This window comes from Aquila chrysaetos, chromosome 15 (assembly GCF_900496995.4).
Source record: "Aquila chrysaetos chrysaetos chromosome 15, bAquChr1.4, whole genome shotgun sequence".
NCBI lineage: Eukaryota > Metazoa > Chordata > Aves > Accipitriformes > Accipitridae > Aquila > Aquila chrysaetos.
Genome location: NC_044018.1, coordinates 13869294 through 13896976, shown reverse-complemented (window position 1 = coordinate 13896976; position 27683 = coordinate 13869294). Strand labels below are relative to the sequence as shown.

At 39.3% G+C, this 27683-nt stretch overlaps 1 protein-coding gene across 2 annotated transcripts in view; it reads right to left on the bottom strand.

Annotated features, from left to right (window-relative positions):
• Positions 1-22747: 22747 nt before the first annotated feature.
• The window catches only part of NBAS (NBAS subunit of NRZ tethering complex), a 191676-nt gene continuing 186740 nt past the window's right edge, over positions 22748-27683 (bottom strand). For both annotated transcript variants that reach the window (XM_030037298.2, XM_030037299.2), the window contains one exon: positions 22748-23526. In XM_030037298.2, coding sequence (XP_029893158.1) covers positions 23251-23526 — 276 coding nt within the window. In that variant the 3' untranslated portion in view covers positions 22748-23250. The remainder of the gene's footprint in view (positions 23527-27683) is intronic.

The following is a 27683-nucleotide window of genomic DNA, read 5'->3' as shown; positions in this document are numbered from 1 at the left end:
TAACAAAAAAAAAAAAAAAAACAGCCACAGAAATCTTTGTATTACAGGTGAGTTCAGAGTGCAGGCACAGATGCAGTTGCATCAGATAGTCGCAAAGATCCCAGAAGTCGCCAGTGGCCTTTTTTAGCTGCTTTCATCTCTAACAGTGTCAGGACCAAAGTCCTTCTAGCCACATTTTTCTATGTTTCCACTCATACATATTAAAAAAAAAAAAAAAAAAAAATCTGTAGAGGTATGTTCATATGAAGCAGTAGCGTGACTATTTCAGAGCCTACTTTGTCAGCTTAAAACTATTATTTCTCTCATTTCCAGCAGAAGGCCTGAATTCCGTAAGCGCTGCTGTTAGGATCCCTTTTTACTTAATAATAAAAATTCACCAGTAAGAAGCCAAATGCTGAACTGTGACTTCTTTGCCACACAAATTCTAATTGCTCCTCCCTGGAAGAAGTAATTCATTCACCAACAACAGCAGGCTGACATTGCAGAGAGCAGCAGGGGAGAAGGTAGTGTTTGTGGATGGTTGATCCACACACGTCCTCTCTGTCTTCTGTGAGTCTTTCCAATCTGATGGCAGACAAAAAGAAAGAAAAAAAAATTTAAATGGCATGCCCCCCCTGCAGTATCTGCTAATCTAATGTTTATGGGTTTTGAGGATGCAAAAGGGGATATTCAATACATTTACCTTTTTCTTCTTGCAATTGCTTAACTTTTGAATCCTGTATTTACCACATTGTGTGGAGTCGCTCAGATGGATAAACCATTGTACTCCACATAGCAATATATATACAAATTGCTACTCTCCACAATCAGTGAGGAGTTCAATTTGGCCTCAAAATGTTCACTACCATTAACTAAATGGTTTTCAATACACTTCAGCTATACTGTTCCGTACTGGGGCAGAAATAGAAGCAATACACTAAAACTTGCAGAAGTTCTTGTCCAGGTCTTGTGTCCACTCTACTGGACAATCCTTTAAAGAAAAAAGAAGATGTTGAAGCAGAGAAAGTTCCAGTGGATGGAAGCTGACACTGTTTAGCCCTATTGCCAGAGGGGAAGCAAATCACATACTACATCTTTCTGAAAACAGAATTAATTTCAGTGAATAAATAATGACTCAAAAAGCAGCCAGATAGTTCCATCTAGTCAGAATAGCACACAGCTCTGACTTTCCACTGAAAATGGAGTTCACAGGAATAGCAAGGCAATCCTGGGAAACACAGATCCAGCAAGGTGTATCTGTACCTTAAAAATCACTCCTCCTTGGGCAATGGCCACCCATCGTTAGCAGCGGAGCTCCGTGCACCCTCTGAGCCACGCTGTGCTCACGTCCTCCGCCCTGGTTACAGCCGTCCAACCTGACCGACGTGTTCCGTCTTCAGGAAAAACTACACACTAAACCTACCGAGACACTCACCTTTGCAGTGGATGGCACCCACCCAAGATCACTGGCAGGCTTACAGAGGACACTGCAGTAGTCTCAGCACTCCAAGAAAACTGTGACTTGTGCTTATGGACCACCAGTTCTATCGTAAGTGTGTACATGTGTACATATCCAAAACACAGAATAAAGATTTCCAATCAATCAAATACCTCAGTTGCATACCCACGACCTAGAAAACTGCTATATTGGCCATATTTTGTAGATGGTTTTCTTTTTTAACCTCCTCTCCACAAAAAAAATCATAGGGTATCTTTAGTAAGACTTGTTCAGAACACTTTTTTTCTGTTGGGTTACACAGATATATCCAAGGATTCATTTGAAGAGGCTGTGACTACAAAACTCTGTGGGGTGGGAAAAACACACCCAAACCCATAAAAAAGACACAGTTATTCTGTGCTTGAGGTGCTGAATTTTTACAGGTCACCAGGCAACATGAGAGGAGAATCAAATTTGGCTTGCAAATCCCTGGTTGGTTTGTGGGTTAGAAGAGAGCAGTAACTTTTTTTCTATTTGCTTAGTGAAAACTTCTGAGTTGTTTTGTTGGAGAGACATTTGCCCTTGCACACCTTTATAGCAACTGTAAAAATTGAGTGATGCTGAAGCTGTTAACACCACCTACGTTTCAGCCAGTTCCAGCCTTTTGTTTCAATGTTTGTAGGAATACAGAAATATACATTACTATAAATACCAACTAATAACACACTGAATGTTCAGAAACATCAAAGCTTATCTCTGCAGAAGTCAATGGAGGCAAAGGCTTGGGTTTTTTTTTCAACTGAAAGCCCAAGGCATGGTGAATATAAAATGAAATGCATGGACAACATTAGAGAACAATTTTTAATGATTTTATCTGACCTAAAAAAAAAAATATCACTTTACTGTGTTAAAAGCCATTAAGAATCTCACTAGAAAGAGGAAGGGAAAAATCCTTAATTCAAAATTGTATCATCATTCCAACATGTGGAGAAAAGCAAATTGGAAAATACCAACAACTTTACTAAATCTTACCTTCACATTAAGAATGATGAAAATTGATCCTTCAGTCTCCCTCTCCCTCACTTTTTTTTTTTTTAGAGTACACAGAATATAATTTCTTCATGTAAAATACAAATTAAATCAGTCTATTTTACAGTTTATAAGAAAAAAATGACCACATCTACAAATTCATAAATATCTCCAAAACCAGGAGACTGGACTTCCTCCCTATCCCAAATAATTTTGTGGAGCTGAGCAGAAGACAAATTCTAAAGAAAACAAAACAAAAAACCCACAAAATTGTAGTAAAGCTGTTTGTATCATTGATGATACTACATTTGAATAATTCTTACAATTTAATGTTGATATAAAAGCAACCAAAATAATTCTTTTTGTAATTTTGAAATAAAGCTTACATTCATTTTTAAACTATTTTAAAAGATTATTTGAAAGAGTCCTCAAAACAACCCTTTTCAATGAAAAGTTTTTATTTCAATGAGTTAGTATTTCATGTTAAGGTAAAAATGTGGTTCAGCTAGCTAGCTTTACCTGGCATCTGTCTAGATTTCAAAAAAATTCTACTAGGCCATCTTAAAATTCCCATTTTCCTAGACAGTTCCTCTCTGTTGCTTTCTCGTACAACTTGAGTCTTCAAAGTCTGACACCAGGGGTTTTATGGTGTGAGGGTTTTTTTCCTTTTTGTTTGACTGACAAAAATATTCCTCTTTTAACTAAAACCTACCTTTCATGTTACTGGTACTTCAAATTGTGTGTGTATTTGTATCTTTGTTTGGTCAAATAATTTTATACATATCGCTTTAAGAGATTACAAAATTAGCTACAAATAAAACAGAATAGGGTTTTTGTATTTTTCATAGTGTCAGCATCTATTTTGTATTTTGTTTTGTGGGAATAATAAAACAAATATGAAGCCACTCCCCTTACAATAGCACAACTTTTATCAGCAATAATACAAGAAGTGTTAATCCACTAGAATGGTGGATTTTTTTACCAGTAGAAACTAGGTAGGACCCATGTAAAAGAAGATTGATTTTCTCCTTGAATCCTCACTGATCATTTCTCTTCATTAGACATTCAGATTCTACTGTGATGAGGGGCATAAAACTAAGACAGCTTTGCAGACAGAAAGATCCCTATATTATTTCAATACAATCTCTGCTCAAGACCCCATTTCAAAGTAATACGGACTTTACTTTCAGGGACATGATGGAGGTATTTTTTCAAGGTACTTAAGAGGTTTGTCGGTGCAGCTTCTACTTGTCTACAGTAAGTTGTTTAAACATTTTATTTAAAGGAATGCATTTATTTTTCAGGTTTCCTGAAAGACAGAGGAAGAAACAGAGAAATCTGAATGTGCTTAGATCATAAGAAATAATTGGATTGAGTATGAGCTATCAACTTAAGCATGTAATTGCAAAGATAACAAGAAAGCACAACTAATGAGATGAGATTAGTAAATAGTCATAGCTGACTTATGTTCTCATCCCAGGCAAAGGGACTGGACTTGAAACTAAACAAGCAGTTTCAAAGTAATTAAATGCTTGTGATATCAGCTGCAAGGTTGCCTCTCCAAACCCACAGCGTTTTCACTAGCATCCAGCAAACCGCTAATAAGAATCAGGAATGAAACAGATGGGGGCTGCAGAATCATGTTACCATGGAAACCACTGCAGGTGCGTGGTCCAAGGAATAATAAACCCCAGATTTTTAGAGTTTATAAAAAAAAAAAAAATAAGGAAGAAAGGAAAAGAAGACAGAGTGAAATAAATAACATAAACCAAGGGCATTGCAAACACTTTTGAAAGGAGGACAGAATAGTATTGTTAAATGTGAACTGTCAGAAAGAACATTGCAGGGGACAAAGGGAATGAGCTGAAAGATATCTCAGTGTATAAGTATGCCAGCAAAAAGGAAGAAGGAAAGAGAACTAAACAAAAGAAAACCACAAACACCAGAGGGCACTGAAACAGAAATAAAATCTATTACAGGTCACTGAGTTCAGAAGAAACAACAGAAGAAAAAGAACAGTTCAGAAATTGATGTGGGAATCAGGACCTCTTGGATTGCCTAGCATAGTTCTAGTTCTCTTGTGCCAAAAATCCTTTGAACATCAAGTCTCCCACTCGTGTAACACATGCACCAGCCTTTCCCAGAATAAGAGCTCGTTCATCTATGTACAGCACAAGGTAAATCTGATAGATCTGATTTTCAAAGGTATTTAGAGTCCTGAAACTGTAGCTGGTGGGATTTTCTCAGCTCCTGAACAGGCTGAGCACTTAATTCACATTCACTTCAGTGGAACTGAGGCACCTCATGCTCACCTTGCCTGGCTGAGGACTACTGCCACACTAAATTTCCTCTGTGGTCAAATGATGGGGATGTGCAGCTCTAAGATTGACTGAACCAACCAAGATTTGAATTGGTTTCTCTCTCTCAAGTGACTCTATAGGACACACTATCAATGACATTTTTATTAAGACTACATTTATTTATGCAGTTTCCTATTTGCAGAGGTTATGAGTAAAATGAAGAATGCTGTCCAGAGATGATGTAGACTGATCTCACTTCAGGCTCACAATACTCATGCAAAAGAGGAGAAGATGTCTCAGAAGATCGTGATGTTTGCAATCCCATACATGGCAATGGCTTCTCCACATGATGGCCACATACTGCCCTGCAATACATTTACCTTCACAGAGCAAGGAGAGGTAGGTTATAGAGGTGGAAGACTCAGTTATCAAGAACACCGATGACAAGGTCTGTGATACTAGAAAGCCTTCTGGTGACTTTTCTGACAGGGGAAAAAAAGGTGCTTTATAAAACTGCCCTTAAGAGGAAATCCAGGGACAAGACAACAGTTATGGTACACCGACATGCTCATGACCTAGAGAATGCTAAGAGAGAAGTTCTGGAGGCAAAATGCAAGTTACTACACGCAGCACTAAAGACCAGGAACTCCGTGACAATATCCCCTGATTTTACCCCTTGGTGGAAAAGTGGACAGAAGGCAAAACCATAATGCAAAGCTGAAAAATTAGATGAAGTCATAAAACCTGTATTGAAATAAAGAATAGAACAGAGGACTGCAAAACTCAAACAGGAAAATATTTTGGCCAGACTTGAATGAAGAGAGTACTCTTTAAACAACACCTGAAAATTTGGGAAACTCGATGAAGTATACACATACAACCTCACAGAGATTAGAAAACCTAAAAAACCCAACCCAAACCCAAAAAAACAAACCCAACCCCCAAACCAAACAATGTTCCCCCACAAACGCACAGCAATATTAGTCAGCATGCTTGGTTTTCATACATGCATTCACTTAATCAGCATATTAAAAAAATACAACCTCCTCTCCCCAAAAGCCATTATGAAGTGGTTCATCTCAAAAGGGACACCCCATAAAAATAAGAAATATTGTTATTTTCAGATTACACATGAAAGCCAAAAGATTAAATTTTTGCAGCTACAACAGAGATTATTTAAATACACCATCCTAAAGGCTGAAAAGATAACCAGCTGTTCCTCATACAGAAACTAAGACTAGATGGCTGACAGGGATGAAGCACAAGGTTAGGGAAGCTGATAGAAATAAGACAGTGTTTTGAGTCATGTCCAAATGAGGAAGCAGAAAAGAACAACCTCTGGAAAAAAAAATTAAGATAAGCAAAAAAAAAACGTTGAGGAAAATGTTGCTTAAGGCATAAAAACAAATAGTAACTACTCTTTCAAAGAAGAAGGAGAAAGCCAGTAGAAAGCCTAACAAGAGTGTCTCTAGGGCTACTAGACGATCAAGGTGTAAAAGAAGTACTCAGAAAAGACACGGCCATAGCAGAAAAGCTAAACAAGTTCCTTTTAACTGTGCTTATCATGAAAGAAATCAGGTAGGAGACAGAGGTTTCAAGGAACAACAGACCAGGAAGGCTAGTATCACACAAATTGCACAACTGAAACTGTTAAAAATAATGTAGTACACAGATGTACAGACAAATACCGACTATTGGGAAAGATTACAGTATCTGAACAAACGCCAGGGTTTTACTTATGTTGTTAAATTGAATTACACTCCAAGATTATTTATTTTGATCTGTGGAAGGACAGGATGATTTCTTCACACGTAGGTATCTATGTACTAGACGTCTAATGTTGGGTGCCATGAATATGCCATGAAGAGAGGTCATGCCTCACAAATCTGTTGAAGTTCTTTGCAAGAGTCAAAAAGTGTATGGACACAGGGATTTGGATGATGTAATCAATTCAGATTCCTGAAAAAAATAGGTTATAAGCAAGCAAATTGTCTCATCAATTAGCTAGCGAAAGGAAAAGGGGGGAAAAAAAAAAAGAAAAGAAAACAAAGGGCATGCGTAGGTGGTCAGTTATCTCAATATAGGGGTTGATCTTTACCATTTAGGAACTTATGCTAGGATGTTTATTGTACCCTGAATGATCTAGGCAAGATCATCATAACACAGCAGAATTTTCAGAGTACTAAAATCCTGAATGTGAAAAGCTATAGGAGAATCTTGTAATACTGGGCAACTGGTGATATAATGGCAAGTAAAACTGAGTTCTGAGAAATATGAATCAATGTATCCATTCATAGTGATGGACTGTGAATTAGATATTACTAATCAGGAAGAAGATTCCATTAGGGAACAAAAGAAATGGCAATTTGCTTCAACAAAGCTGACACCCCCCCCCCCCCTGCAAAAAAAAAAAAAAAAAAAAAAAAAAAAGAAAAAAAGAAAAAAAAGACAATCAGAGATAACCCACATGCAGAGCTGTAGATTTCTATGTGTGACAGAGGCAAAAAGAAGATTGGAGTGGTAGTGAAAGAGGGGAGCAAAGCATTCATTGACAAAGAAGAGTAAATAACAGATGATGAGAACTGAAATATTCAGTGCCTTTTTGTTCCCATTTTCCTAAGAAAAATTAACAAAATAAGCATTTGTAACTGGCAATAGTAAAAAAAGCCAAAACAATTAAAGACTTTGTTAAAGATAAGTGAGATACAGTCAAGGCAGCTAAGCCTCATGAAAATTTACACTATGTATTTAAGAAACAACCCAAAGCAACATCCAAATTATTAATGATTATCTTCAAGAGCTCAAGGAAGGCAAGAGATATTCCAGAGTAAAAAAGTAACTACCTTTAAACAAAAAGTAAAAATACATCAATCACTAAGGAACTGAAGATCAAACTCTGATATCTGAAAGTGGAAAAATTATGAAACAATTATTTTGTAAGCTAGTAGATGATAATAACATGACAAGAAATATAAAAATGGATTCTCTAAAATACATGGTGTCACACTAATCAAATTTACTTCCCTGACAGGGCTATCAGACTGGTGGGAAGAAGTTTAACATATGCGTCTTGCCTTTAGTAAAGCTTCTGGCATTTGACATTTACATCGGAAAATTAAGGATGTATCACTTAGATGAAGTTAATATTAAATGCCTGCACAACCAATTGAAAATAATAAGAAAACATGTTCTTAGGGTAGTTATTAACAGTTACTGTTAGCCTGGAAAGGTGGGAGATGAAATGGAATATCTGTCATAGGTTTTGAATTATATTCTGAATTTCCAGTCGTGATATGGTTGATAGAGCAGAAACAATTTGTGGATGCTGCAAATGCCTTAAAGATTCTCAAGGACATGGTTAAAGCCTCTTATCAAAGAAATGCCATGAAATGTAACCAAAAAGATGGTACACCTGAGAAAGAAGAATTAAAGGTGTAAATACAAAAAAAAGAGAATAACTGTTTACACAACACCACTGCAGAAACGTAGCTGGGGTTACAGTAAACCAAAATGAGTTGAGAACATGACTACACAGCAAAAGTAATTCTGGACTGAAGGTAGAGGAGCATGGCATGAAGGCCATGAGAAGTAGCTATTCCATTCTGCAAAGTATTGACAAGACCATAACTATGGTACAATATTTCAAATAAAATCTGACAAATCAAGGAGAAAACAAAGGAGGTGTTCTAAGAAGCAAGGCGGGGGTCGGGGGGAAGACAGAAAAAAAAAAGAAAGAATTACATTTGTTTAAACTAGAGAAGATTTTTTTTAAAAGCTTTTAAAAATACAGAAGGTCATGATAACGAAGGAGGCAACATTGAGGTATTCTCCAAGATGCTAACAGTTAATTTGAGAAAGGGATATTTTTCTATTCTTTTAGGAAAATTAAATGAAAGAAAGCTTTTCAACTTGATGACAGTTAAGTACTAGGACTAATTATCTGTGGAGAGTACCTAGCACAGCTTCTAATTTGGCCTCTGTTATTGTCAAATCACTGCTTGAAACAGCATGGCAGTGTAAATAACACAGTAATGCAGAGCCTAGTTTCTGTCTGTTGTCACCGGGTTGACTTTCTCAGTGTTGAAGATGTTTGACCTGGTTTCTCTTTGGGTAACGACTGGGGTGAAAAAGGATTGATTGCTGCAGGGAATTTATTTGTACTATATATTTGCAATTGCTTATTTACAAGGGGCTGTGAGAGATATTTTTAAAATAATGAACTTTAAGGGCAAGAATTGGCTATTTGTTAAATGCATCAGACTGAGTTCTTCCCACGTTAATTCTGAAAATAGCACAGCAGCAGAGTGGTAGCAGATACAGTGTGCCACTTTGTCCAGAGTTAAAAAGGGCATTGTTTTTCCAAGGTTTTGCATTCTAGATAGCAGATTTCATCACCCCAACTAAGCATTTTGCACCGTTATGTCAAATAAGACACCAGAATATCCATGAAAACTTGGATTTGAAGTCAGAGAAAATAATATCTCAAAGTCCAGGTGTAGCTATGAGGAAAGAGCTCAATTAGCAGAGATGGATGCACCTTAGAGTTTGTGATGCATAAGGATAAAGTGATACCTGACAAAACTTAGACTGAGCTAGAATTTTTAAAAGGTATTAAATAGGAAAAGGTTTTTCCCACATTTTGCAAAAACAAACAAGGCTTTGCACTGGAAATTGGGCTACAGAGTTTCTAGAAAGATCATGATGATGAATATGGGGTGAGAAGGTAGGATAGCTAACAGGATTACAGAAATGGAAGTGTACACATCTGAAGCAGGGCGAAACCCCAGGGAACTCCCTGCCCACAGAACAAGGGGCTTCACATTCTGCACTGCAGAAATGTGACAGGACTGCAGTGTGGACCTGTATGTTCAGTATCAAGTTTTTTTAAGAAATCCTTCCTAGATAGATTTATTCCCTGTTAGGGATAAACCTTTGTATTAGGTGCCTAGAAAAAGAGAATTGATTAAAAAAAAAAAAAAAAAAATCAGTCATGTCTATTTTGGCTTCTATAGTGTACAGGACTTTATAATATTTTATATTGGGGCACAAAATGACACTGGATGCCCTTTCTGCCTGCATTTTGGGAAACCAACCAGGTTGGAAGCTGTCTGATCATAATAGTGTGGGGCTAAGCTTGAAAGGATATTAACCAATAAGCCACATCAGGACCCCAAAAGAAAAATCTAAACCGAAGGCACAGGCTGATCCTCTGTCCAAGGACCCTGTTATGGTTTAATCCCAGGCGGCAACAAAGCACCATGAAGCTGCTCACTCACTCCTCCCCCCTGCCAGCCCGGCTGGGATGAGGAGGAGAAAATATAAAGAAACGCTTGTAGGTTGAGACAAGGACAGGGAGGGATCACTCACCACTTATGGTCACTGGCAAAAAAACAGACTCAACTTGGGGAAGAAACAAAATCAATTTAATTTCCTACCAATTAAATCAAAACAAGGATAATGGGAAGTAAAACCTAATCTCAGAACACCTTCCCCCCACCTCTCCCTCCTTCCCGGGCTCAACTCCACTCCCGGTTTTCTCTCCCTCCTCCCCCCAGCGGCGCAGGGGGACGGGGAATGGGGGTTGGGGTCAGTTCCTCACACGCTGTCTCTGCCGCTCCTTCCTCCTCAGCGGGAGGACTCCTCACTCCTCCCCTGCTCCGCCGTGGGGTCCCTCCCGCGGGAGACAGTCCTCCATGAACTTCTCTGGCATGAGTCCCTTCCACGGGCTGCAGTCCTTCAGGCACAGCCTGCTCCAGCGCGGGCTTCCCCATGGAGTCCCGGCCATCTTGGGGGGCATCCACCCCCCTGCTCCGGCATGGGCTCCTCTCTCCCCGGGCTGCAGGTGGGCATCTGCTGCCCCGCTCCCCTCCGTGGGCTGGGGGGGGACAGCCTGCCATCACCGCGGGCTGCGGGGGCATCAACCTCCTGCCCTCCTCCCTCACTGCCCTCGGGGTCTGCACAGGGGTTCCTCTCACACTCCAATCCCTACTCACCGCAGGTTCCCCTCTTAACTCTGTTCTCCCAGAGGCGCTACCGCCGTCGCTGACGGGCTCGGCCTGGGCCAGCGGCGGGTCCGGCTTGGAGCCGGGGAAGCTTCTGGCAGCTTCTCACAGGAGCCGGCCCTGCAGCCCCTCCCCCGCTACCAAAACCCCGCCACACAACCCCAAACAGACCCCCAACAGCGGCCCAGCTGGAAAATTTCAGGGGAGAAATCTCATGGCAGTCGACACATTCCTTTGAAACCCCCCTGGAGCCCCACTACAACTGCAGCTCCCGGCTTTCTCTCCTAACCCTACTCTTGACCACCAGCGTACCCAAGGGCCTGGCGGAGCCTCAGCCACGGTTCCTCACGTGGTCCAAATGAAAAAGTTCTCCAGGAATAACTGTCTGCTGCCTACCTCTTCCCCAGGCAGCCTCTCCCCAGCTCTCCTCCAGGCTCAAGGTGAGAGAGAGGGAAAAGGGCATTTCAGCGCTGCGCCACTGGGCTACACGCACTGGGACCGAGGGTCTCTGCCTCCGGCTGAGGCTCAGCTCGCTGCCTAGGACCATTCAGACCTGCGACTTCAGACGTAGAGAAATCACCAGATCTAGGTGGGAAAGGAGAAGTCAGGACAGTGTTTGTTAACCTCTACCTATCCGCAGGAACAGCAGACACCACGTCCACCCTTTTATGAGAAAGAGCTTTAACTCATCTTTTCATTGGCAGCCTACGTACAGACGGTTGGACAAGTCCTATCACTTTGAACAGGTTAAAAAGCATCATATATGGAGTTAGTTCCAGGCCAGACAGAAATTATTGCCAAATCAAAGCACAGAGCTAATGCATCTGTGTAACATCATCTAATTATTGGCAGATAGATTATTTCACAGTATTCTCCCAGGCCGAGTCATAAACGATTCATAAACACGCTTTAGGATACAAGCCATGAATTCATAGCACTGCGGTCTGAAGGTCTTTTCGTTTTATTCTAAACATCTGTAAAGGAGATTTTTGCTGCTGTGCACAGGGATATCTACGGAATTTACATACCACAGATTCTGATGCACTTCTATCACCGTCTTGTCTTCCTTTTGCAAAAAATTAAAAGAGCTTTAGCAAAGTAATCCAGGAGCGAAACAATAGCATGTATTGGGCTTTTAAATCCTCTTAGCCAAATGAATAGATTAATTAAAAATAATGGAAGTTCAGAAAAGTAACAAGTTTTGGTAAGCAGTCTGGAGAATAAAACTCGTGTAAAAATAGCCACTAGAATATTTGAAATAAGAAAAATCAGTAAAAATCTAAGCTTGTCTGCAAGTAACTCAAACAGGAAAACCAGGCTATGTTTGTTCATTTAATTTTGCATCGCAAATATCTGGAATAGCTCTAAAAACAGCAACCTTCTTCCATTCTTTCAGGCCCATAATATTTGAACCCCTCAGATGCTATGGTTAAATGGCAAAGGCACCCATAAATGAAGTAACCACATGCCCACTCAGAAATTAAAGGTCTTGTTTACACAAATAATTTACCTTTCTCTCTAATCCATCTTCTCTCCGCTTTGTGCTCTGACTTCTTAACAAGAGGTAAAAAGATGAGCCAAAGGGCCTGTTCTTTCTTCTGGCGCATCTCCGGAGGGAGCATCCATGATATGGCTGAGGGTACCTTTCCTAGTAGCTGCTCTAAAAAAGAGGAGCAGGCTGGCCAAGCAGCAAAGCCTCTGGACACCTCTGGACAACCACCTTCTTTTCACTCATAAACTCTACAAATAGGAAGCTAAATACACAAGTGCAGTCTTAGTAAAAATAGCATCGATAAGGCATCCTATAGAGTCACTGGAAAGAGAGGACATAATTCAAATCTTGGTTGGTTCACTCAATCTTAGAGCTACGTATCCTCTTCATTAGACTGTAGGATTAAGTCACTCCTAAGAGGATGTTTCAAAAAGTGACTACCAAAAATACGTTAATAAATTTACAGTTACAGTTTTGATACAAACACTTTGGCTCACTTCAGATTGCTTAATTTTTGGTAATGTCAGAAGCTGTGACTGTACATCGCTGTGGCTACAGGAGTAGTAACAACTGCTAAAATTCTCCAGGCCAATAAGGAAAAATCTTGGCATCCTGCAAGAGAACAAGCAACCACAAAGTCCTCCATCTGCCCCACAGTTCGCTTTTTATAGTTCACCATGCAAACCAGTAACTGCAAAGAACAGGTAAGGGAAATTTCATCCCGTAAGGTCAACATCTCAAAGTTACAAATGTATTAAGCAATGCAAACTGATCTGCAGCTCTTAGGAGCTGGAAAAGCTGTCAGCTCCAAGAACTGAAAGCTAACGCTCTTGACATCAAACACCTCTGAAACGTTATTTTCCACAGCAATGCTAAACACTAGTCTTTAATAGAGGGGAGAGCTCTCAGGCCTAGGGTTAAGCCAATCTCATCAGTAAAGTAGAGCTTTGAGATGTTGGCTGTCAACCACCACCTCCCACTCACGGTTGCACGATGCTTCTCGGTAATCTTCAGTGGCAGCTCTGTAAACACTGGAGGTTGTGTTATTCAAACTTATCCTAGGGATGCCAGGAATTACACCACGCTTTTCTCCTCAATTATGATGCTTCTTTATCTATGGATATTCCTCTGGTTAAGCCTTTGTAGATTTGAAATTTTGTGGAGCATAGAGGTGTTGTAGGATTACAAAATCCAGCTTGCTGATTTCTGTTCACCTGCAGATTTAATCCTTAATTATTGAACTGTGTTTAAAACCAGCAGCTGAAACTAGCAGCTGCAATTAAGTAAGATGGTAATGAAGGAGATCTTCCCAAATAAGTTAGTTGTTGGTACCAACTGGTTTTCTCTTGGGACAGATTACATCCATAGGACAATAGATCAGACTGGTGTTGCAAACCAGGAACAATATTTACTCCATGCTGTCAGAGGCCTCTCCTAACAGCATAGAACAGCATTAAATCCTTGCTAAAATCTCAAATGCCACAAAATGCCATGAAAAAAACAACAAGAAACATTGTAGTGTCCTCAGTCACAGCAATAGCAGCAAATTTAACATGGAGAGGTGATTCTTCTCCCCGTTTTGTTCCACTGTTGATAATCCTAAGGACCTTGAGCCTTTTCCAAGGTATTGGATACTTCAAGATCAGTGAGCATCTCAGCAAACAAGGAAACACTTTAGAAGGTGCTCCCTGCATTTCAGGTCTGAAGTTTAACTGAGCTGCAGATACTTGTACTTTGCTGTGTATATAAGTCTTTCAGTTTCCAGGGGCATTACTCTACAACTAAGCCATTGGTATAAGCATCACCTGCACTCTCTTTCCTTACTTCTCTGACTTTTCAGCTTACAGGATGGAAAAAACCCCAACTTTTTCAGTCAATAATACTTCACCACATTTAAAGCAGGATCTTGCAGTACAAAGAAGTTAGCAAAAATACCAAGTATTTTTAGAGGCCTCATGTGGGCAACTGAAAAGTATTTTATTGGCATTTCATAAAATTAGATGTAAATGTGTTAAAAAGCTCCTGCAGCTACTAAAGTGCTAAGTGCAAAAGTTATTTGTCCTTTACCCTTTCTTTTTTCAATACTGCCAATTTTATACATAATTATGATTATGGAATGATAAGAAAAAGAAGGAACTACTCTTTCTGGCTTCAGAGAGGACTCATAGCTTTACTATGACTTCTGCAAACCAATCTTATGAGTCAAAACCAAGTCTTTTCCTCTGCTTTCACGCCTAAAATATTACTTGACGTTTACTGAAATCTGAAGAAATACCCTATTTTCCACATCCTCTCCTGAAGGTCACTGAGAAAAAAGTTCCAGAATAACTTCCTGTTCATTTCTGAATAGAGATGCATTTAAAGCTGTCACTGATATTCCTTCATTTTCTTTGAATGAAAGAGAAAGTCAGATTGTCCAGATCCAGGGCATAAACAGAGCACTGACATTTAACCAGCAGCAGTGTGTCCTTCCCTAGCCTGTAGTATTTTTCCCTGCTAACTGGCACGTAAGACCAAACTTTTGTTTGAGCTAAGAATCATTAAATAAAGGTGGTGAAAGAAACAAACCCAATTTGGTGAACAAAATAAAAAAAGACATCTTCAACCTGGTAAGGTTCATGTCCGTAAGGCCAAGCAGATGTGGAGCAGAATCTGTGCAAAGATCATGTTATCATGATGTCTTCACTGCTTATTTTCTCTAAGCACATCATCTTTAACACATAATGTAAATATTCTGTTACATACAGGTGTAGTGCTTTCACAGTATGCGTCTTTACTGGGGCATCAAGGGACTACCACTATAATAAATAGTGCCCTCTAAAAGCAAAATGTTGGGAAGGAATCAACAGCTAATTAAAAAACCTAAAGCTCTAATTGCAAACAATGGCTTGTAGTCCCCTTCATTCATTTACCTTTGCTCATTACTCATCTCTATAAGAAAGATATACTACTTTCATTCCTCTCCAGACCAAGAGGAATGGTCTCCATCAAACTCCTGAATTGTATGAGTTAGTTAAAATATTTCAGAAAATCCCACAATTAGTCTCAGCTGTTTGGTGTGGCCATGCCAGTTGCTTTTCCATCATTATGAACAAGAAAAAAAAACCTAACCGCACCACTTAAATATTTACTTAGGAGTTTCCTTCCTCTGGAGATCTACCAAGTCATTGAAGAGATATAGATTATACCTGGATATGAAGCTAACAACCCCAAAATTTAAATCTTTAAATATCTTGAATCTTGAACCATCTCAAACTGGACCTTACTTCCTATGGGAAGCCATATCTCACAATCACTTTTAGTTTTTCATTCACTTATGTCCAGCAATTTTGAACAGTTTAAGAAAGTGCCAAAGACTGAAAAAAATCACGTCGTAGGAACATTTTTGTTACAGAACAGCTGTGGCATTTATAGCTTCAAAATCGCCTAGGCGAGTTTTTGCTCCACTTTTCTCTTTACCAGAAATAACATTTAAAGCAGCACGATGACAAACATTCATTAAGTGCTTAAATGAACGGAGGAGTTCACAAAAGAAACACTTCCAGGACTGGACCTTCAATTGCACTACCGTTCACTTTTTGAGATTATATAGGATACTGCCTGTATATATTTCACGTACATACTATTGAAAGTTGCATTCAGATACTGTTGTGTCTTTTTTCCTCTATAGCCAGAACCAGCGCAGATGGTACTACCAGATTAATTAAAATCACCCCCTGGTTTCATTCGCAGTTTGTGTTCTGTATTGTTCTCCCATTTAGACTAAACTCCTTCTGCTTATTTGTTTTCAAGCATTACTTTTTATTTTTAAACAGCATACATCTGCTTTGCTCATTAGAATAAATATTTTACACGCACATTATGTAGATAAAGATTCTTACAGAAAAAGGCCGTCATGCAGTTTTCTGTATGAGTTGCAAACGACATTGGACTGTAAATCAGAGCTCTGTGTGAAGCTGCTTTCCCTGTTACCGTGCCCTGCAAGCAAGGGAAGCCTGGGAGGGTAGACCAAGAGGACATTCAGTAACAGGGTGTCAGCACAGCTTGGCAGAAGATGCTGATTTCAGAGGGAGAGGAATACATGTTGAGTAGATAATTCAGTTTTAATAGTAATCTCATGTTTTATGTTAAGTTTATATACACTGACTTTTGCCATTAAGTCTTATTTCCATCAGAGATTACCACTAATTGTTTCCCTCTTTTTCCTTATAAATAGCGTACCAGGTCTAGTATTTTATTACCTTTGTGACTTGAGAAAAGAGGCTGACTTGCACCAACTGCTATCAGGAAACGTTTTAGGATTTCATATCTTCAGAAGAATGAATGTCAGGTTAATACTCAGCTTTGCCAGTTAGGCATGCTGACCAGTGACTAAATCAGGTATTTCAGCTTTTACAGCTATTTTCAATAACAACCACATATAAATCAAGTATACGCTGTATTGGGTTTGCATGGCAAGATTTTGGTAGTGGGGGAGATACAGGGTTGGATTCTGTGAGAAGCTACTAGAAGTTTCCCCCATGTCCGACAGAGCCAATGCCAGCCGGCTCCAAGATGGACCCGCCACTGGCCAAGGCCGAGCCCAGCAGTGATAGTGGCAGTGCCTCTGGGAGAACAGGTTTAAGAAGGGGAAAAAAAACCTGTGCAATTGCAGCCAGAGAGAGAAGTGAGAACATGAGAGAGCACCAGCCCTGCAGACCCCAGGTCAGTGCAGAAGGAGGGGAGGAGGTGCTCCAGGCGCCGGAGCAGAGATTCCCCTGCAGCCCGTGGGGAAGACCATGGTGAGGCAGGCTGTCCCCCTGCAGCCCAGGGAGGTCCACGGGGGAGCAGATCTCCACCTGCAGCCCGGGGAGGACCCCACGCCGGAGCAGGGGGATGCCCGAAGGAGGCTGTGACCCCGTGGGAAGCCCACGCTGGAGCAGGCTGTGACTGAAGGACTGCAGCCCATGGGAGGGAGCCCCACGGTGGAGCAGGGGAGGAGTGAGGAGTCCTCCCCCTGAGGAGGAAGGAGCGGCAGAGACAGCGTGTGAGGAACTGACCCCAACCCCCATTCCCCGTCCCCCTGCGCCGCCTGGGGGGAGGAGGGAGAGAAAACCGGGAGTGGAGTTGAGCCTGGGAAGAAGGGAGGGGTGGGGGAAGGTGTTTTAAGATTTTGTTTTTATTTCTCATTATCCTACTCTGTTTTGCCCATGACGGTAAGTGGTGAGTGATCTCTCCCTGTCCTTACCTTGACCCACAAACCCTTTGTTATATTTTCTCCCCCCTGTCCAGCTGAGGAGGGGAGTGGTAGAGCAGTTTTAGTGGGCACCTGCCATCCAGCTGGGGTCAACCAGCCACATACATAAAAAATTTCCACTAACTGTCACGTATCTGGTATTGATAAGCAATACAGGAACCTGGGGTTTGGAAATGACACAGCTGTGCAACAGAGAATTTGTTGGGGTCTCTACCATTCAGTCCCAGACAGCTTCAGGAAGCAGAGTCTCTATTTTTAGGTAGAAATGTTGACCAGGTTGTCAGATCTAGCTATGACTGAGCTGGCCATAACGTCAGACTTTATCTTCTGTTTGCACAGCTTAGCGTATCCTATGAAGGTTCAGTCAACATGATAAAATACCCCACTTTGTTCAAACAGCATAGTCATTAGCATGTGCACTAAGCCATCCCCTTTGTTAGCCAACCCCAAAGCAAGTAAAGAAAAATGACAGATGAAATTTATCACTATAAGAAGAAATCAAAGTAAGAAAGATTTTCGTGTTTCTGAATGTCATGGTAGTCAGAAAGGTTTAGAGAGGTGCCTTTTTTTTTTTTTTTTTTCCTATAAAGTATTAGCTGTTATAATTACCTACTGAAAATACTGGTTGTAGTTAAAACCCAGCTCTCCTAAGCACTAAGGAAAGATGAGGCTCTGTCCTGGTCTTGCTTAAGTCTTCCTGCTGTATGATGGGATGCTCATTCATTCTGGAAACTCAGTACTCCATCTCCACCTAGTGCAACAGAGCATCACTGAGGACAAACGTATGAGGGTTTAAGGCACTGAGCTCTTGTGGAAAACAGAATCATGTCAGCAGATGATTTAACCAAGCTAAAAGAGCGAGCCTGTTCCTTACCATCTGTAGGACCTTTATCTACTCTTCTTTTATATACGTGCCTCATCTTCAGCAAAATAAGCTAGCTGTTTTCAAGTGCAGGCAGTTGCTCAAGAGACTCAAGTTTACTATTTTCTGTATCTACAAAAGGGGACCACTAGTAAAGGTGTCAAAGAGTGCTGATGAAGACCAGTTTTTGAGTACAAACAAGGCTGGATGAAAAACTGTTGAAAGTCTTCATGAAATGTACTGTCTGGGTGATCAACTGGTAAATGGACTTCAATCTGTAACTAAAATGATGTACATGAGACAAATGATCTTAAAATAAACTGTAAAAAACATATAAAGTAATGTAATCTCAGATGACTGCTACCAATGTGGAAAGAGAGCTCAGGGTCAAAACAAATAATCCTACACAAACACTACCTCAAGTGCTCCATAACAGTTAAATAATCAAATTGAAAAACATTTTTATGCCACTAGATGAACTTCTGGTGTGTCCACAACATTTGATGCAAGGCATGGCTCTGCTCCTCCCTTCCATGTCTCAAAAAATATACTGAGAAAGATACAGAGATAAATAAAGAAGATGACCAAAGGTTACAGAGAAATAACTAAGCACACTAGGACTCAACAGGCTGGGAAAGACATAATTAAGACTGAGTTTATTAGAAGTCCATAAAAACAGAGAGGGTGGACAGTGATTTAGTTTTTAATTTTTTTCTGATATAAGTAGCAGGGACATCATTTGAAACAAATGAAAGATGAAACCACATAAATAATGGAGGTGGCTCTACTGATATACAAGTTTATGACAAGTTGGGCATACAGATCAAATCATACAACCTCAAAAGTGAGACAAGTCTCAGGGCTTTACTGAAAACGTGTACTCTTTTAAAAATACTAGAATTTAGAAACCTGGAAATTTTTAAGTACGAAATGTGGCAGGCATGGTGGTCAATGCTACAATAATAAATCCATTTTAAAGGTGGAACACTTCTAGTTTTGTGTTCATTCCATTCCTTCAGAATCTCTCAGTCTATCATCAATCAGTATGATGAACCAGCAAGGTGTTAGATGTTACTTGCTGTGTGTTGTGCAGTGAAATACAACCCTAGCAAAATCCTTGCCTTGGCCCCCTTTTTCGCTTTCTTCAATTGCTGTGGCTGTTTCGATGTTGCCCTGCCCTTGATTTGCTCTCCGGCTAGAGCATTCTTGTTCGGTACTCACCTGCTGACAGATGAACGCAGGTAAAATCTTCAGTTGCTGCGTGGTCTGCTGTCATTCTGTACTTCTGCATAAGCAACACGCTCTCTGGGAGAAGAGCTGGCTGGGCGGTAACCCACCATCGTTCTCGGGAGCAAAGGGCCCAAGGTTTCACTTCGCATCCTGTTTTGTGGGTAACAGAGGTACAATTACTGTCTGCGTACTGTTTTGTGAAATCTGACCTTGCACAGAGTACCTACCCAGTTTGCTGGCTTTTGAAGGGGAAGTAGAGGTAAACAAAACAAATTTGAAAAATTATTGTGTTTTTGCAAGTGTAGGAATTGTTACCCCTATGATGAAGGTATCCATTTCTATGGCCATCCTCTCAAAGCATCTTTTCACAGTGCAGAATGTCACAAACAACAAATCACAGAATCATTATACAAGGAAAATAGCCAAATCATATGTAGCGACTCCACTCACTGAATTGCACTGGTTTGTTTATAAATACAAAAGTGTCTATTTTGCATCTGTTGCAATGACGTACTGTCTCCACTGATGATTTCCAGCAGAGAAAGAAATCGTGAGTTATGATCTTTCTTCTCTAATCTCTGGTTCTCCTTATCCAAAAGAAAGGTGATATATTTTGCTGCATCTACCAGGCAGCAAAAAGCTTGTCAAAGATGCAAACGCTATCAGTGTTTTTTCAGGCAAAGGAGGATTAACAGCCCGAGGAAGCATTGCTCCTGGAGACACAAATGAACTTTTTATTCACCTGCTTTTGGGAGCACAACCATCTCGAGAGCATGAACTTGTCTTGGGTAAAAAAAAAACAAAAACAAAAACAAAAACAAAAAACCCAAAAACAAACAGTCAGCTCATGCTGTATTCTGAACAGATCCTAACTGCAAATTAAACAAACTGACAAAACTGAACTGTTCAGCATCTTATTAAGTACTATTAATAATACCAAGGTGAGTTTCTTAACCTTTAAAAACAAATCCAAAACCAACACAATAAATAGCATTTGCTAGCGTATCTTGGTCCCTCCTAGAACCTCAAATATTATTTTACCATATAGAAGATAATAAAAGGCTGGCACTGGGATACACATATCCTTGTTATCTTCTTTCACTTCCCCCCGCCCCTTAAATTTTATTTTACTTGGAACATACACTACTGTAGGCTGATCATTTTGCATGTATATACTAAAACCATTTCTTACAGATGAAAGTTTTGAATACAGAATAAATCAGTAGTCCTGGCTGCAAGGAAAACATTTATCATGGATTTGTAACGCCAGCAAAACAGAAAATGGACAAGAGATCAACACTACTCATTAGAGCTTTATCTACAGCTCAGCTCCAAAGTGACACTAAACACAAACTTTTCATGATCCTGAATGAGAACGATCAAAAAAATCTACCACTGAACTTACTAACCTGAGAACAAAACATGCAGGCAGACCAAAATGCTCCATTGTAAAGTACAGAAATATCTTCTACAGAATAATCCAAGGTTTTCTTGCTGGTGGTACGCCTTGTGGTTTGCCTGTGATTTCCAGATACATGACCTTTTTTAAAATTTTCCTTTCTTTTCTCTGCAATTCCAATATACTTTGTTTTACTAGTTTGGGGCTCTTGGGACTACTAACGTAAGAGACCAGAATTAAAGCAATATAGCTGAATGATACAAATTTGAATTTGGTATGTATGTCAGATACATGGATGAGATAGCCTTCTGTAAAACACTGAAGGACAGCTGGGACCAGCAAGTACACAAAACAAGTTAACAATCTGAATTAAAGCATTGTTAAAAATCTTGTTAAGAATCCTATGTACGCAGGGAGGTAAGGCTAACATCTGAACAATTTGCACAGTCAGTAAAAGCTGATAAAACAAAGCAGATTCCAAGTCAGAGACGATTCTAGTAAGAGTCAGTTTTGGTTCCACAAATGTCATCACCCATTTCTAGACCCTGAAGCCTAGGAAAGAACTCGGTAATACAATTTGTAATGAAATAGCTACTTCAAGCTTTTAATCCACTCTTCTTCCTTCCTTATGATTTAGGCTGACATTTAGGAAAAAGGAGATTTTAGAAATTACTGTCTCGGTAATAGTCAGTTTGTTACTATATTGCATAATGAAGGGGCTGGGTATCCCGAATAGCAGAAAGCTCAGGTAAGTGTTATTACTGAGGCACACAGCAACCGTACCTGAACTGGATCCCTCTGTTGCCAAATTTTGACTGAATATTACTGGTGTTAATGGAATCCACCACCAGTGTCTGTACTGTAGACATGGTACAACCAGTTAAATCACCTATGAACTGCAATTGCTGCACTAGAATAGTTTTTGTGCTCTTCTTCTGGGTTTTGTTTGTTTTGAGGAGGGAAGGCTATGGGGGACCCAATGCCTACAAGAAGGTTGTCAAGATGATGGAGCCAGGCTCTTCACCGCGTGCACGGTGGGAGGATGAGAGACAACTGGCAGAAGCTGAAAAGAGACAAGTTCAAACAAGAGGACAAACATAAAAACTTTTTCAACATGGGGAGAGTCAAGCAGTGGGACATCATCCTTTGAGGTTTTGAAGACCCGACGGAATACAGTCCTGAGCAACCAGCTCCAACAATAAAGGAACCCCACCTCGAGCAGGAGTTAGATTACGTCACCTCTAGAGATTGCTTCCAACCTGTATTATCCTATGGATCTTATCATGTGTAATGTTTCTGTACATTATTACATCAAAATTAGATCTGAAGACAAGATTAGGCAAAAGATTTACAGATTAATTTTAACAAAAAATTCCTATAAACACATGGAAACATCAAACCCTTCTGGTACTGCAGTGTAGTAGAGACACTCCCCTTGTTAAAAAACCTCTGAAAACAATCAGAAATACTTTGCCTTATTAAGAAAGAAAGATGTTTAGAAATAAATACAGCTATGTAATTTTTCAGAACTCAAGAAAAATACAAGTAAAATACTTTGAAAGTGCCTTCACAAAAACTATCAACAAATCTTTAGGGTTTGAGATGGGGCTTCCCAAATTGTGGGGAAAAATACCTCAAAGACCAGAACTGTCTGCAAGCACACAAAAGTTCAGCTTGTTCTTATGAATAAACACCACTAAGGAGAAACATGAATTTCAGAAAAAGGGGCTGAAGAAAAAATATTTATCTGTCTAAAAGGAGGAGAGAAGAGAGACTATGATAAATGCAAAATATTTTATTTCTTGCAAACAAAAGCTGTGGTAACAACATTGCACAATATCAAATTTTAAGGTTTTGAAATTCTCAGAAATTATTCTTCATTGTGATTTTTTTTGCTCCATATATCTTTATAATTGTATTTTTACATTAGTTTTACATTATGACAAGAGTAAATTACTTACAGAAATTAAGACAAATTGTATATAACCTGCCAGCTTACTAATGTTTCATTTATATGTCACAGAGTGTAATCATTTAACACTTTGATCTGAAAAGGATTATGAGATTCAATGCTTTCCTAGTCACATAACAGAATGATACAGTCCACACCAATATTTATTTAAAATTATTAGAAGTATATGGGAATTCACTGTAAGTGTGCTGTTCGTATTTTCTACAAAACATAGGTAATAACTAACTTTGTTACTTCACTAGAACAACAATTCCTCCCTTTTGTGTAAGATCTCCAGCAAAAAGGGAGACAAATCCACAAATTCAACATTTTTAGATCCAATGCTGAATAGCCTGGAGGGCAGTAGTAAAAGTCCTGAGTGCAGGATGAGTCCCTCGATGAGACATCAAGAGGGACCCAGCCTCTGCGTTGAACCCTGCTTCTTTAAGTTGTTTTGCTATTTCCTCCACATCCCAGCCTCCTTCTCCCTGGTTAGCCAGTAAGTGGTCAATAAGGCGAGGATAGAAGGCAGTAGATACGCACTTCACCACTAACTTGGCGTTGAGGAGCAAGGAAAGTATTTCAGCATCACAACTGGAATCATCAACCTATGAAGAAAGAAAAATCCAAAGTAATTAATTTTTAATTACCAGATACATCCATCAACCAGAACATGTCGTGACTGTTCTAACTGCACAGCGTGACCTTGAAAGTGAGATGAGTATTCTGCATGGATTAACAACAGGGATACACACTTTGCATATGTCAGAATATGTAAAGGTATGTCTTTAACAGTCTCTTTCACATTAATATAAATATTTGACCTGCACAAAGTTAAGGAATAAGGATGCTTAACAACCTGGCTAGGATTACATGAACAGCTTTATAGACTTTTCACAGGTTCTCAGTCTCAGAGCAGAACGGACCACACCATTTACCTCCATATCAAGAATGACACTCTGAGGAAGGTCAGAGCAGAGTATATTAAATTTTGGTCACTTTATATCAATATAATATATTACATTCCACATATTAATGATAGGCAACATTTGCACACTCAACCAGATTTTCCAGAGTTTCAGCACCCACAGCAAGGGTGAGATTTTCAGAAGAATACAACTTTTTAAAAGATTGGGAGCACAGAGCTGCTACCTCTGCGAGGCACCCTGTGTGCCTCAGAAAAATGTGGTTACTTGATACATGAGAGCATACTCTCCTGAAAATCTTGTCTATAGCTTTACAAATAACACTATAGAATACTTTATGTTCTATTTCATTTACTATTGAGATGTCTTTCCTGGGTTCCTTGAAATGCAGTGTTGTTTTAATCAGCTTAGGTGAACTACCACTTCAAAAAGTCCAATAAAACAAATACATATAACCAAAAAAGAGGGCCAAAGGAGGGGTAGACAATAGTCAGTTTTCAATGACTGAATCCTAAAAGTTACAAATAAACTAATCAAATTATGCTACGTTTACAAAACAACCTCTCAGTTTAAAAAACAAAACAAAACAAAACTGTCTGGTTAGCCTCCGTTTCATTTTCTGTACCAGCAAGTAATAAAGGCCCTGTGATCCAGTAATTTGGTACCCCTGAAGACCAGTTCAGCTGCTATGCAGAACATGACTACTGTATACCGAGAGATTTGGCACTGACACTTGACAACTGAAATTAAGCAATTTTTAATATAATTAGCATCACAAAATTTTAACCCTGATTCTTTTCAGGACAGCATTTAAAATTTCCTTGTATCCCTGTTTTAGTTCAAGCTAAAACAGTGCAGAGCTTTGCTTTCCCATGTTCATGTGCAATGGGCTGCATCCACTCCTTGCCCCACCGTTGTCACCATGAACACACTGCAACAGGCACTTCTGGCTTATAACCCAATTCTCTGTCCCACAAGTTTCCACACTCATTTCTTAGTAACATGTAACAGTGTGAATCTGCAGTTGTGGCGTGTTTATTTTTTAATCTGTTTTTTTTCCAGAAAGATTGAACAGAAGTATGATCTATTAGTCCAGAAAACCAAATGTACTGGTAAAAATTCTTACCTACTCAGACACATACACTGTGAGAGATCATCCACACCATTTAACATGGACCATCTACTGTGGGAGACCACTCTCTCCAGTTTCCCTATACAGGTAGTCAAACCAGAAACAGGATCCTCAAAGCATAAATTAGAACAAGTACATGATTTTCTCTTGAATGCATGGAATTCCAAGACTCCCAAGGTTTGGCATCTTATTTGGAGGAATCAATATTACATTTGCATGTAGAGGAACATGGAGAGTTCATGAGGAACTACCAGGCAGCTCCTTGCATGGAAGTGGATGAGAAATCTGCAACTAGCTTCACGAGAAAGAACTTCCTTTGAAGTAACAACAAATTCTTTAGAAGAAAGATCTTTATGGTATCTAAATAGTTTTAGAGTAATGAATATAAGTTCTGCTTCTGTGTAAGAGCTGAAAAGTTGGCATGATGACTGAAAGCATGTATGTGATAAGCAACAGCAATGGAATAACTTGTTGCTCTACTTTGGAGAAGTTGCACTCCACACAACATAAAATATAATTAAAAAAGGAACAAGACAAAACATGAAATATTGTAGCATGAAAAGCTATTATACCTCTTTTTATTACCTTCAATTTACCACTAATAACACAGGATCATTACTTTCAATTTACAATTTTCACTTCCTTTGGAACTTCAGAAGCTTTCCAGAAAAACAGAATGTCTTTATCATGTTAACCAGGAAAACAGTTTGCTGTTTCACCCTCATGCTACTTCTTCCATCACTTCATTAGGTATTTGTGGTTTTCTTTCCACTGAAATCTTAAAAATAAACTTGATTTCCTCTAAGTCTTCAACATTTTCACACTTATGCATTACAAAGCTAATGCAACTGTGCATAGCAGTTTTAGGTCCACCTTACAAAACAGTTCTAAGAACTGTAGGGATGTCCAGTCTTTAGGCTGTCCAATCTTTAAGTCTTTAATTAGTTAATAATTCCTTTAAATTGTCATATGTTAATTACTGACATGTTTTCCTGCTGAAGACAGGTTGATGATTAAATAAAATTCCTAGTGTTGGCATCTTGTAGCATACCATGCAGCATACTAAGCCATTATCCAAACAGCTCTCATCTTTTCTGAAATGGAAGGCCTCTGAGCTCTGTGTGCTCTATTCTTGACCTGTATGTAGGATGCAACTTTACACAGGGCTTCAGTGTTTGATTTTATGAACATAAAACTCAAACAGTAATTACTGTAATGAGATTAACAGAAGATAGGAGGTTTGGTTTAAATTAGTTTTTTAGGCTATTATTCAGTTAACGAAAGGTCCTATAGGTTAGTGTGATTTCATATGCCAAAAACCTACAAATTGGAGAGCGCCAAGTCTGAAAGTGAAAGGTCTTTTCTAGCATAAAACTATTGAGCTGTACACCTGAGCTATACTATGGGGATGAAGATGCCCGCATACAACACAGAAGCAGAGCAACCTGTCTGTACTCAGGCATAAATGAGATCATTGTGTCTTTACACATAACAAAAGAGCGCACAAAAGACTCTTGGTTGTGTCTGACAGCCCATCCTTAAGCTCAAATAGCCCAGTAGGTTTAAATTGATTAACATTTCCCATTTTCTGACTTCAAAGCTGTCTGAAGATCTGGTCAGAAAGAGGAAACCTTTGTAATGTAATTGTCTCCAGGCAACTGGATGGAGACACAAGATGGCAACCAGACCCTGTGAAGGCATTTCACGCAGCTAAGGCCACTGTCTGTTCTGCAACACTTTGGTCAACCGAAGTGGAGTCTGACAGGTGTGGGAAGAACAGAGATGCCAAGGTTTAATGAAAAATCTGTATAAAAATAGGCAGCTGAGAAAACTAGATTAACTATTTAGCAGTTTTGCAACTCCAGATCATGTCAACGTTTTGGGTATCAGTTGCATATGAAGAGACAGTCACAGTCATTAGTTTAAATAAAAACAAATGCACACACCGAAATTCCTTCCCAACAACTATTCAGATTGTCAATGAATTAATGTATATTTAAAAACCTTAATTAAGATAGCTGATACACTGAGCAGCGATGCTTAGATAAAACTATAAGATTTTTAAAAATTAAATCAATTTAAATGTACCTTAAGACTACGTATATTTAAAATTAATTTTAAATTAGAACATGCATTAAAGCAAAGAATTACTACAACGACATAAAAGGTAAACACACACAGCATATATTTAAAAGTAAAAATACACCACAGAGAGTATAATATGGTGTCTGTGCAAGGAATGACTCAGCAAAACTAGGACTCCCCAGTCTAGGATAGAGGCAGCTTAAAGAGTATAAAGCAGACAGCAACATCATTAGAGTACAAAGCAATTGATTAAACAAATTCTCTCATTAAAAAAAGAATTATGAAGCATCAAATGAACCTAGTAGGATCAAGTTCAGAGTAAATAAAAAAAATATAGTTGTTTTTTTACACTGTTGAACTCTTTGGCAAATGATACTGCAGAATGTAAAAGCTCATCCAAGTTTAAGGAGAAACTGGACAAAACTGAGAAAGAAAACCACTGGCAGTTACTTAGTTAGCAAATACATACAGCTGAAAAATAACTGGAAGTTGGAAGAGCAGTATCTCAAAAAGAGCTTATACATTTGCCCTATTCTTACTCTTCACTACACTTGTAATTCTCCCATCCGTTGGAGCCAGGATACTGTTTCAGATGGACTTTTGATCCTCAAAATTTTACCTT